At 49.9% G+C, this 12586-nt stretch overlaps 1 protein-coding gene across 4 annotated transcripts in view; it reads right to left on the reverse strand.

Moving 5' to 3' along the window:
* Window positions 1–658: 658 nt before the first annotated feature.
* Window positions 659–12586, reverse strand: part of TRPC7 (transient receptor potential cation channel subfamily C member 7) — a 137381-nt gene continuing 125453 nt past the window's right edge. For 2 of the 4 annotated variants that reach the window (XM_024752304.1, XM_024752303.1), the window contains 4 exons: window positions 10736–10957; window positions 10016–10096; window positions 2930–3005; window positions 781–950 (listed from right to left, as the gene is read on the reverse strand). In XM_024752304.1, the coding sequence (XP_024608072.1) occupies window positions 781–950; window positions 2930–3005; window positions 10016–10096; window positions 10736–10957 (549 nt within the window). Of the gene's footprint in view, window positions 951–2929; window positions 3006–10015; window positions 10097–10735; window positions 10958–12586 lie in introns of all 4 variants that reach the window. The other 2 variants (XM_024752301.1, XM_024752302.1) reach the window with 2 other exon arrangements.

A 12586-nucleotide genomic window follows, 5' to 3' on the forward strand; every position in this document is an offset into this window, starting at 1 on the left:
GCCACCTCCAGGGAGGACGCAGGACAACAGGAGGGCACCGCATCCACAGAGGCTTCCCAGGCTATTATGAGGTAATTTTATTTCTTTCCATTTCAGGTAAAAATAGTAAATACAAGATAATTTTAATAAAGGTAAAAATACATCATTTGGATTTTGTCGTTGTTCTCTGAACAGTGCTACCTACAGTACAATTTTTGATTTAGGATTTTTAAACCTTTTTTTTATATAAACAAATAGAGCGATTTTGCTATTAGGCTATCTGTGTTCTCATCTGGCACTTAAGAATAGATCACAGGTCACCTCCCAGTTCCTTTGGATGTATGTGGGTGGTGGGGTGGGAGTGAGCAGGGCTGCATGGGATGAGGCATGATGGCCTCATGAGCCATGAGCCATCCAGGATGGCTTCCTGGATGCAGACAGCGCTGCAGTCCGTGTGCAGTGGGAGGGCACGAGTGTGCATCCGAGATGGCCCTTTCCTGCGCTGGTCACAGGGACATATGTCACTGTGACTGGCCTGAAGGTGTCACATGCATCGGGGGGGCACTTCCTCCCCTCCTCCTGTGGTCTAGTTTCTCACCCAACAGCCTAGATTCACAACAGTTCTGGGTCCAGGCAGGCCACTGGGCTGCAGATGTCAGCAAGGCTGGTCAGGACAGAGCCAGTTGGTCCCCTTAGAGTCCTAAAGGAGTGGCCCAGGACCCCCCCGACCAGAGCTGGTGGCCAGGGCATCCCACCTGGCCTTGGAATGCTGGTAGAAGTCACAGGTGCCGATGCAGGCTGTTAAATGTCTTTGCCCTTGTTCGCCCTCAGGTGGTCTTTGTTTAAGTTCTTTCCAAACTTCTCGCTGAGCTGTTGGATGAGGTCTGCCAGCTCGCCAGTAGCTTGAGATTTCTCTTCAAGGAGCTCATAGCGCAGGCTGGAGATATCTTGCTTGATTTCCTTCAGTTCGCCTGCAAGGACAAATGAGATTTTGGTGAGATGAGCCTGCTGAAGGGGCTCATCCCATAGGCATTTGGGGCGTGCATCCTTCCCACAGAATGTCAGGCTACTGGTCCAGCCCACCAAGGGTGGAGGTGAGGGGATGGGAGCTCTGTTTTGACCTAAATCCCACTCAGCTTCTACTGACGAAGGACCATTCATTCATCTGCTTAAGACCCCTCTCCCATTCCTGGTCATGCTCTCCATTAGGGGTTTGAGGTAGATGGAAGAATCAAGATCAGGGTTGTGAACTGCTAACACTGATTTATCACGGTTGTTAGAATGCTGGTTTTGGAGCCATTAGAAGCAGATTTCAAGACTCTAAGCAACACCCTTGTTAACTGAAACATTTTTTTCTCATTATGCTCCATGTTTTGTTCTGTCGTCTCAGGGAGGAGAAACTCCCAAGTGTCTGAGGAGATCAGCTCAGGACAGTGGCTGCGGCTGTGGAGCCAGGCCTCCTCACAGGGGCAGGGTCTGTTCGCACCACGCAAGCAGCATCCCTAACCGGTGCACCACGGTAGGCCTGCCTTCTCCTCTTTCTCTAGCAAGGGACCACAGGTAGGGTCTTCCGCTTCTTTCCACAGCGAACCATGTGGTTAGAAATCCACATGGGCCTGGGCTGTGGGAATCTTCTTATTAAGTACAAAGGGGAGTCAAAAGGTTCTCTCCTGGTTTGAGAGATACTGGACTTGGCTCAAGTGTCACATTAGCCATATGTGTTTTTTAAGTATGCCTTATACACAGAAGATGCCGAGGTCTTAAAGGTACAGTTTGGCCAGTTTTGACAAAGGCATACATCCCCTATTTTCCCCTATTTTCTTTCTATGGGGGCTTCGTTGGGCCCCAGTTTCATGGTATGATTCTAGTGGCGTGAACCTGGGCAGCCCCACCTTCTACCATCAGGTACATTCCTGTCAATCACGTTACACGCTGTGGGGAGCTGGCTGCCATGACACCCGGCAGTTTTGTATTTGAGACCCAACAGTAGGGGTGGGTAGGTGGGCTGCTGCTCGGCTCCTAGACAGTGTCAGCCCCCGGGGCCATTAGGTCATTGCTGACCTTGAGGCCGCACTGTGGATGTCCCAGGATGAAGCAGAGGGTCACTAAATGACTAGGCTCCTTCCGGAGGCCCCTGGGACCCTGGCAAGGGAGAGACTTCATGCCTTCACTCTTGGAGGAGGCTCTTTCTAGGTGGCAAATTCTTGTCCCAGGTGTCTCATGAAGATTAATTACCTGGTGTATGGTAATTTGCTTTTCGTTTAAGAGTAACTGCTTAAAATAGACTGGAAGATAACCCACACAGGGAAAATAATGCAGTTTGCAAACTTCAGTGCACATCAGGATGACCTGGCATCCTTATCACGACGCAGACCCCCAGGCCGTGCCGATTCATTAGGTCTCGGTGGGCTCTAGGTCCGCATTTTTATCAAGTGCTTCTGAGGTGGGGGATTCTTTGAGAAACTGCTGGTTGGTAGCTTCTTAGAGCCAGGAAGTTAGGACAGAGCTAGCTAGAACCGGGGCTGCTGCAGAATCTGAAAGAGGTGTACAGTCTGCTGCTGTCTGTATGTGTGCTCAGGGGATGAAGAATTCGGGGCCATCCTGAGCTCCAGGGCCATGAGGCCGACTCACGGCAGCCATGACTGCACAAGGCAGAACAACTGTTGTGAGCGGGGCTCCACGCCCTGTTGCCGGTGCTGAGATGGAGGTGCTACACGCCAAGACTGGGGGGCGGCTTTAAGGTCAGAGCTAAGGGCAGCCCCAGCTGATGGTCAGCCAGGGGACAGAGACCCCAGTCCTACAACTCCGTGGACCTGAATTCTGCCAACAGCCCAACGAGCGTCCCCAGGGCCTCCAGACAGGGATGTAGCCCCACCGCCAACACCTTGACTTTAGCCTGGTGAGACCACGTCTGGCTTCCGCCCTAGAGCAGATGGATCCAATCGCTTACCTTCATTGACTTCGTCATTTTCTCTATCCACCTGGGCCTTCAGGACATATCTTTTTATGAGCCGTTTCATGATTTTCTGAAATGTGAACATAAGGAAGGGATCAAACCAGCCCAGGTCCTGTGCTGTAGGTGTGAGTGCCTTCCCTCCTGCAGGGCGCCTGTCAGCACGGGGGTCCTCCCTTGTCTGATGCCTCACTTTCGAGGGGTGCCCTGCCTAGTGGGGAAGGTTCCAGTATCCCTGGATTCAATACCACTTGAGCCTGGGTTGTGAAAACAGGGTACTCTCAGTGGCAGAAGGCCCAGCCATGGAGAGAGACAGAATCACCTGAGAGCCACAGGCACTGCTTGAGGGTCCTTAGGCCTGCCTGTACCCTGGCCTTTGTGACCTTAGCCCATCATGCCCTCTTCTCGGGGCCTGAGCTCCGAAACACTTTCTTGTATTTCAACAACTGATGCGATCACGGGGCAGTAAGGAAATCTTAGCAGGCCAGTGCCGGTGGAGCTGCCTCCGTCAAGCTGCTGGGCAGGAGAGGAGGTTCGCTTAGCCCACAGTCAGGACCAGGCACGGAGGACCAGTCCACTGTACTTTGGAAAATTCCTACCAGAGGCAGAGGCAGATACAGCCTTGGGAGGGTTGGCCAAGATACCGCTTCCCTGAAGTCTCACCACGTGCCCAACACTGTCAGTCACGCTGGAGGTCCCACTTCTGCAGATTCTATGAGCCAAGGAGGCAGGAACACACAGTTAAGAGCCACCAAGAATAGAGCCAAGTGTAAGAAAGACCGCAGGCGGTGAACTTTGGATTTTGCCAGCTGGTCGGTCCAGGGTTACTGCGATATCGCAGGATTTAAAAATGTTCTGGTGGCCGAGCCTTCTGAATCTGTTAGGAGCCAAGCAGCACCGTGAAGGGGGGGCTTCCCTGCTCCTCGGCATCCCTTCTGGTGACCGACTGGCCTGCTCACTCTGAGGACCGAGGGGACAGGGGTGGCATTTGCTAGGTTGAAGGGCCCCGAATTCTGTCCCCAGCTTTGCTGTGTGAGGTCAAGCAGGTGGCTAAGTTCTCTCTGACTACCTGGGCTCAGGAAAAGCTTCTTGCAAGTAGAAGAGAAGTGAGCTGCCGGGATGCAGAGAGCTGGAGGATTGATCTCATTATTATCACCAACTGGTGGTCCCCTCAGGGCCTTTAATGGTGACAGCCTTGCCAAGGAGGCGTCTCCAGCCCTGTGATTCCATGATTCAGTGTCCCGGGACACTGAGCTCTGAGCCAGCTAATGTGGGCCACTTCTGCCCCTCCTCAGCCCCTGCTGGTGGTCCGCTTGGTTCTGTGGTTTGTGTCGTGCTCTAATTTCAGGCTGAACAGTTCATTAGTGAGTTGCCTTCATGCTGCTCCTTCTCTGAGAGGCCTGGGTCTTGTCCTGTTGGTGGTTAAACTGCAACGCTAGATTTCTCACCGATGTTCTCGTAGTCAATAAGGCAGGTCACCTGAGTTTTAAGAATCTGTGCCTTTTGCGGGACTCGATGCTCTTTTCACTTTGAATTGGAAAAACAAAACAAAATCAACTTTGTCCTGAACCAGTTCTCATGGGGGAAAAACCCCAACAAACCAGATACCCGAGTATCTGACATTCTTACTGAATAAGAAATTTGGAAGCATTCTACTGCAAACTTTCAGGCCGACATAAGACATAGGGATCTAGTTAAAGTTTGTTGCCTTTTTAAAGGAAAACGTCAAGAATTAGAGGTCCTTCCATTTCTGGATCCATCAATTAAACAGACTGTATATTTACGACATAAAATTATAAACCAGAGAATGGAAGTGGAGAGCTCCCTTTTCTGTGATGGAGCTGAGCAGAATCCTTTCATAGCTACGGCAGCAGCTGTCATCCTCCTGGTTTCACGTGCACGTTGTGTTTTAGTGCAACATGATTAAACCGATGACTTTAAAAGATTTCATAGTATGTGTTTATTATTAAGACAAATTTGTTGAGTACTTCCTGCAGCCCAGGAGTTGTGTTATCCCCCTTGACAAAATGACCTCATGGAATCCTCCCAGAAACCAGGTGAGATGGGGGTTGTCATCTCCATTTACAGATGAGGTCACTGAGGCTCAGAGAGCGAGGTGACTTCTCCAGGGTCACACAGCCAGAAAGTGGCAGATCTGGGATTTAACCAAAATGGAAACCAAAGCTGGGACTTCGTCCAAGCTTCAGAAAAAGGTTAAGTGCACGATGGTTTTGGAGATGAGATGCAGGAAAGTGGCTCCTGTGGGTCACAGGGGGCTTGGACTACTTCTGGGTACCAGTCTGTCTTTTCCAAAGCACAAGGTCTTTTATGCAAGAAGAAGCCTCAGCTAGATTTCAGAGGATGGATTGTTAGCCCGCAGAAGAGGGTCACTGGTATGTCATTGTCCTAAATGCCCGAGGCTTGCTCTTGAACCCTGGCATGCTTGATCTGAGCTGTGGTTTCTGCAGATCTGCAGCTCCAAGGGGAGAGCAGCAAGGGTTTGCTTTTAAGCGTCTCACCACAGATTAGGATTTTAGAGGTTTAATGTGGAAGCAGAATCGCGTGAGCACGGCAGACGTGCAGGGACCCTCTAACCTTCCTCCGCACCCCAGGAGTGACATGTACCTTAAGCGAGAACAGTGTGACCACCTGTTGGTTGCTTAGAGACTTCATGCTCTGATGATGACCTAGCCTCCCCTCTGGCATATGCATGTTAGACCACTTGGGATCTGTGGGAGCAAGATGCCAGTCTCGTCCCCAGCAAGTCTGAAATGGTTAGAAAATGACCAAAGTTCTCTTAACGTGGATGCTACAGAGGATCTCTGTTTGCAGAAAAGATGGACATCAAAAGCCTCCCCTACTTCACTATGTGGAGGAAAAACATGGTCCTTTGTGATGAGTTTGCGACCCTTCCTGGCCATCTTCCACAGAGTTTTCACTTCATGGAGATAATAAACTTTCCCCAAATTAACACGCCCTCGTCAGTGCCAACTTGGCCCACTTTGCCCTGCGGCATTTAGCAAGTACTGGAGATGAGAATATTCAGTGATCTTACTCAGGAAAAATAACTAATACTGAGGTGCCCGATGGGTAAGAATGGTTGTGACACTGAGACCCACATCCGGGAGGGAGGCGCACAGTTGCCCTGCCCAGACTCCAAGAGCCAGGTGGCCTCTGGCTGCTGCTGGTGAGGAAGGAATGGAAGGGACCGCTCTGTGCAGCCAGGGCAGCTGAAGACAGAGACAAGGGAGAGAATACACATGCTGAACATGGCAAACAAAGTAGCATCCCGAGGAAAGCAATGCTGCCACCTAGGGACAGAGAAATTGAGGAACATTTGGAAGAGAATGGACGAAATGGATCACAGGACAAGTCATCTGTTAAACTAGGGTTTATCAGACCCCAGAATGGAAGAAATCAGCACTGGTAAGCTGTCTATCCTGTTGGCTTTAATCTCCACAGAAAAGGTCATCTAGAAGGCAAAAAAGAGGACTCCCCACTGGGCTTTGGGGAAGGGATTGCATCATAAAAGTTGGGGCTCTTTTCAGTGATGGACTGTGCCTAGATTCTACGATTCGTTTGTGATGCAGCTTGTCTGCTTTGCCTATGAATGAAATGTATCCTCAGAGACTGAGTATATGAAGTCTGTACACACCCCAACAGGTGGACATGCCAGATCTTGGAACAGGTCAAGGGTAGCTTTGATAGGAAGCACACTTTGGCCATTTTGCTGGTATCATGGTTTTGTTCCATTGTTTGGTCTCATGTCCACAGAGCCCAGATTGGAAAAAAAAAAAAAAAATTACAAAAGCAAGGAAGCAATTTTGTGAAAAATGACAATTCAGACCCCTGGAAGCCTAAGAAAAGCAAAGCACAGAGAGCCTCTGAAGTTTGGAGGAACTGCCTTCCCTTATAACAGAGAGCCCTAAAAAGTTGAAGGAATGACAAGCTTCAAATAAACACCCAACCTGCTAAGGTTGAGCAAGCAAGTAGATGCACTAGAGACACAAAGGAAACAAGCTTAACAACTACACACGTGTCAACGACGGGGCTTTTATCTTATCGGGATCAACGACGGGGCTTTTATCTTATGGGGATCGCTCCAGAATGTCTCAGAACCTCGATGGTGAGAGGCTGACAGCATAAGGGCTCCGAGAGTTGAAGGCTGTTGGTGCAGCCTGGATGGTAAGAAAGAGGGCATGAACTGGGTTCCTCACATTCTTGGCACTTTTGGAAGTTGCTTTGAGAGGAAAGCAATACAGCGTGGAAGGCCACCAGTGGGCCCAAGAAATCGGTTGAGCCATTTTTAGATCCCTGCCCAAATCCTTCGTTCTGTACCGGTTGCTGCCCCGTGATAGCAAAAGCACCTTCCGTTCCTAGCTTCCTCCCCACGGGCTCAGATAGAGCTCTTCCCAGGGGCTGTCACACACAGACAGGGCAGGTTCCGACACTGTGAAGAGGAGTAAGGGGACAGTGCCCTGGCAGCGTGATGGGGTGCAAGAGGGGTGCCCTTCTGAGTCAGACAGATCTCACTTCAACCATCCGTGTGACCTTTGCCACGAAGCCTGAATTCCCTCAGCTGTTCAGTGGGGGTTACAGATCCTGCCTCTCTCACATGCCCTAGTGTCTAGTCTGCTCCAGCTGCCTGTCTGTGTCAACTCAGCGTTTACTCCTATTTGAGCAGATGATAGCTCAGGAAGATGCCCAGACCTGACCTTGAAGGACTGAGCAAGGTGCCAACGTACAAATGCAAGATGCTTTCTGCTCCATCCACTGTCCTCTCGGCCCTCCCCCTCTGACGCCCACTGGCCCAGTTTTTCTGTCTTCTTTCTGGTGATAACGATTTGAATAAGTCGCCCGAGGCTTTTCTTGCTGGATTCACAAAATACAGGGTGAGCCTGCTTTCCCAGGCCATCAGTAGCCTGAAGCTGCAAACCGGCTAATCTGTGTAATCATAGCAGGAAGCTCTCCGGGAGACTGAAGGCTGCAGGGACTCAGCCAGTGAAGATGAAAGACAGAAATGGGATTGCTCAAGACTGCTCTGGAACGGGGCCTCGTTCATAAGGGATTCATCCTGGGTATAGACATTCACCACATCAGCTGCCTTCCTCGATGTCAGCTGCTGATTCTCAAAACCCAGGAGAGATCTGGCCCTAATCCATTAGGGTTTTCTTTTCTTTTCTTTTTTTAAAATAATTTATTTTATTTTTGGCTACATTGGGTCTTCCTTGCGGCACGTGGGCTTTCTCTAGTTGCGGCGTGCAGGCTTCTCATTGCGGTGGCTTCTCTTGTTGGGGAGCACGGGCTCTAGGCGCGCGGTCTTCCGTAGTTGTGGCACATGGGCTCAGTAGTTGTGGCATGCGGGCTCTAGAGCACAGGCTCAGTAGTTGTGGCGCACGGGCTTAGTTGCTCCGCGGCGTGTGGGATCTTCCCCGGGCCAGGGCTCAAACCTGTGTCCCCTGCATTGGCAGGCGGATTCTTAACCACTGCGCCACCAGGGAAGTCCCTGCTAGGGTTTTCTATCTTTTCTGTGGCACAGATAATCTCTACTTCTCTCCGAGAAGCTAAGAAATAAAAATCCTTCCCCTGACCAAAGGATTTGTCCTGTAAAATAAATCAAAGCAGATCAAACTGGTCAGGTCCAATTTTGTGTACAATTAAAGACAAGACTTGCCCTTTGCCAATCTTTAGCCCATGTCATCTGTTAAACTACAAGTACTATGAGGGATGAGCTCTTTCTTAACTGTACACTTAACTCCTCCTAACTGCACAGCTAGCTTCTGAAATATGGATGGAGATTCAATTAGAGACCTGTGTCTGGAAGATACTAAGTCTGTAATGGCTCCCTCGGGGATGGTGGCACCAGGGTCATATCACCTTGGCCTGAAGGAGCACTCAGGACAGCTTCAGATTTACACCTGATAGGAGATGGTCAGCATGGGTAAAACTGCTGGTCATTGGGAGTGGGCAAGCAAGAAAAGTATGGCCTGCACTTTTATAATCAATAACCTGTAATAACCATTTATCACTGGCTGATGCAAACGGATACAGAGATTTTGCATTAATTTCCAAAAGCAAAGCAAGATCTGTACGCACATAAGTTCTCCTAATTTTTATAACAACAGACTTTGCCTGCTGGCAGTCTAAGGTCAGGTGCTTACTGGAAACATCAATATCCACCTGGTTGCTTAAGACAGATCCCTGGGAGCCATCCTGCGTGCCTGCCTCTCCCTACCCGGCGCCCGCTGGTTTGCATCACGTCCCTTTGGCGATGCATCCCAAACGTATATTGAGTCAGTCAGTCTTTCTCCCTCACCCTTCTCACACTCCAAGTCGCCATTCCTTGTACCTGGGTGACTGTCACATCCTCCTCACTGGTCTCCCTGCTTCCACTTTTGTCCTCACCTGTCTCTTCTCATTATAGCAGTTAGGTCGTCTTCTTAAAGCATAAATACAATTTTATCATCTTCTCCCTCCCCCCAAGTTAAACTCCTCCCACTGCCTTCCTGGGTACATCAGAGTGAAATCCACCTCCTGACCTTGCTCCAGGCCCCTGATTTGGACTCTGACCTCATTGCCCTCCCCTCTCCCCTACTCAGAGCTCTAGCTGCTGTGGACCCACCAAGCTTCTCCCCTCTAGCTTTTGCTGGTGCTCTTCCTCTGCCTGGAAGGCCCCACGTGGCTGCCTCCTTCTCATCTCTGAGGTTTTAGCTGACTTTCCTCTCCTTGAAGATACATCCTCTGACAGCCATATCTAAGCAGGGGCTCCCTATTTTTCTCCATTTTAACATCTGATTGTTTTCTTCTTGGCACTTTTATCAATTTGAAGTTACATATTTATTTGTGCGTTTACTTGTTCATTGTATCTCTCCCTCTATGGACTGGAAGTGCCAGTAAGATAGGAACCATGTCTGTATCCCCAGGAAGCAGCATGGTGCCTGGCATACAGTAGGCACTCTATAAGTATTTGTCGAATGAAGGAAGGAATGAAGCTGTGTTCTGGGGGGAGTGACACAGCCATGTGACTAAATCGGTGTCTGAATGGAGTCTGCTTCTGCCCATACCTGGGAAAGGGGTGGTTACCTGATATCTGGTGGGCTTGCTGTAAGTGTTATTTGCTGTCAGGTTTTCAGAATTCCTCATGCCAGCCTGGTAGCGAGTCTTCTAAGAAAAAAAAAAAAAGAAAATACATAATATATAATACATGATACACGATTGTACATACATACATGCTAGGACTCGAACAGGACCTGCATACGGGGCTGTCTCTAAAATGAGGACCCTCAGGAGGTCACTATACCCACTGCTGCTTGGCTTTCCAGAACGTGTTCCTGGGGCCTCTAGCTCTGTAGAATGTCAGTGGGTTACAAATTACTGTTTGGTCAGCTTTGTTTGGAAAGCACTCAGTTAAAGTGATGTGGGTGTCCTTCCTCCAAGACTCCCCAGAGATTTTAATATGCTAATAATTGAGAATCTCCAGGAGCGGGAGATAATGGGCAGGGAACCTTTCTTCCCAGTCATCATGATCCAGATACTTTCTGGGAAGAGCTAATCTGCTTCCGAGTCCACTAAGGAGTCCCTCAGTGGGGTCCCGGCTCGGCCCGCAGGAGGAGGGGCACTACGGCCGGCCGGCTGCCCCTGCTGGGACTGCAGCTTTGCTGATGCGCTGGCTGATTCTGGAAAGCACGGGGTCCCTCCGGGCTCCTGACTTCCCTTGTATCAGGGGCACCATCTGAACCAAACACACAGCTCCCCCTCCCCCTCCTGCTGCCTCTCTAGCCCCATAAGTCCCACACTACCTACCCTGAATTTAGAACTCAGCATGCCCATTTCAAGGTCATTTTCACAGCTTTTGGCCTTAGATTTGCAGAGTTTTATGAGGCACATCTTGATTCTCATTATGAGATAATAAAATGATTTAGGACTTGGCACTAGATTAAAAGGAGCAGGTAGAGTTCTTCCTTCATCAAAATAAGACAGCCAGAGCTTTGCTCGGGCAAACTTCCACTCCACATCTGCATCTTCCTGTGGGGCAAGGAAAATAACAGCACACCATCAGAGGCAGTGCTATCCAACAGCACGTAACGTCAGCCGCAGAGGAGAACCACACAAGGGCATCAAGATTTTCTCAGAGCCACATTATGAAAAGTAAAATGAAACAAGTGAAATTAATATCAGTGATGTTTTTTAAGTTAATCTGATAGATCCAAAATGTTATCATGTAATCATTATAAAAATTATTTATGAGATAGCTCAGATTTTCTTGGCATACCGAGCCCTCGAAATTGGCATGTATTCTACACTCATAGCACATCTCAGTTTGGACTGGCCACATTTCGAGTGCTCAGTACATGTGGCTCGTGGCTACCATGTCAGACGCCATCATGTGTTTCCTATTAGAAAGTGTATTTCTCATTGGTCAGAGTGCTGTCAAATGATGTCACGAGGTCTAGTGTATGTAATTCAAGGGGAGCAAACCTGATGAGCTGGCAGCAGGTAGCCTGGCCATGCCCTCTTCCCTGGTGGTGGTGGTGGTAGATTTAAAGCCCAGATCTGTTACTTCTGAGTTGGTGGCAATGCCAGAAACGCGGAGTGGGCCCCCCTGAGAGGTAGCAGGTGTGTGTTTTCTGTAGGGAGGCTCCTTGGGCCCCTGTCCTAGGAGGGCAGTCTGAGGCCGGGAAAGAGGCGTGGGGTTTGGAATCAGCTAGACCCCTACTAGCTGTGTGATGTAGGCAGTGGTCTTGGGCTCGCTCCTCTGCTCATGGTGATAGCCTGCTTCCCGTAGCCCTGAGGTCGGCACTGAATATGTGCGCTGTGGGCAGTGGGCTTTTCTCCACACAGGCCCGAGCTATACTTCAAGGGGTCCACATGAGGAGGACGCGCAGCCTGGCCAATGACACGAGTATGTTAACTCATCAGCTCTCTGTATCTAGAGCTGGGCTAAGAGCTGGGGGAGGCGCTGGGTGCTGGGGGTCCTGCCCCTGGGGGTCAGGGAAGGCTGCCCTGAGGGCTAGCATTTGAGCTGAGATCCAAGGGGTGAGTAGTTCTCAACCAGGTCAAGTGCGGGTGGGCTGGGGTGGAGAAGAGTAGCAGTTAATTAGTGGAGAGGCAGTGAGAAATGTAAACAACTCTTTGTAGGCAGTAAAGAGCAGGAGACAAAGAGGTTCAGAGCTGGAAAGTGAAATGGAGGGAGGATTGTTTGTAGTTACTTTTTTTTTAAAGATCAAGAGATGGGACTTCCCTGGTGGCACAGTGGTCAAGAATCCACCTGCCAACGCAGGGGACACTGGTTTGAACCCTGGCCCGGGAAGATCCCACATGCCGCGGAGCAACTAAGCCCGTGTGCCACAACTACTGAGCCTGTGCTCTAGGGCCCGTGAGCCACAACTACTGAGCCCCCATGCCATAACTACTGAAGCCCGTGCGCCTAGAGCCCGTGCTCTGCAACAAGAGAAGCCACAGCAATGAGAAGCCTGCGCACCGCAACAGAGTAGCCCCACCCCCGCTCGCCGCAACTAGAGAAAGCCCGCAGACAGCAACGAAGACCCAATGCAGCCACAAAAAAATAAATAAATTTATTTAAAAAAAAAGATCAAGAGATGCATTTAAATGCTGACAGGCAGGATTAGCTAGAGAGGGCAAGAGGGTGAGGAT

Source organism: Neophocaena asiaeorientalis, unplaced genomic scaffold (genome assembly GCF_003031525.2).
Source record: "Neophocaena asiaeorientalis asiaeorientalis breed wild unplaced genomic scaffold, Neophocaena_asiaeorientalis_V1.1 scaffold204, whole genome shotgun sequence".
Lineage (NCBI taxonomy): Eukaryota > Metazoa > Chordata > Mammalia > Artiodactyla > Phocoenidae > Neophocaena > Neophocaena asiaeorientalis.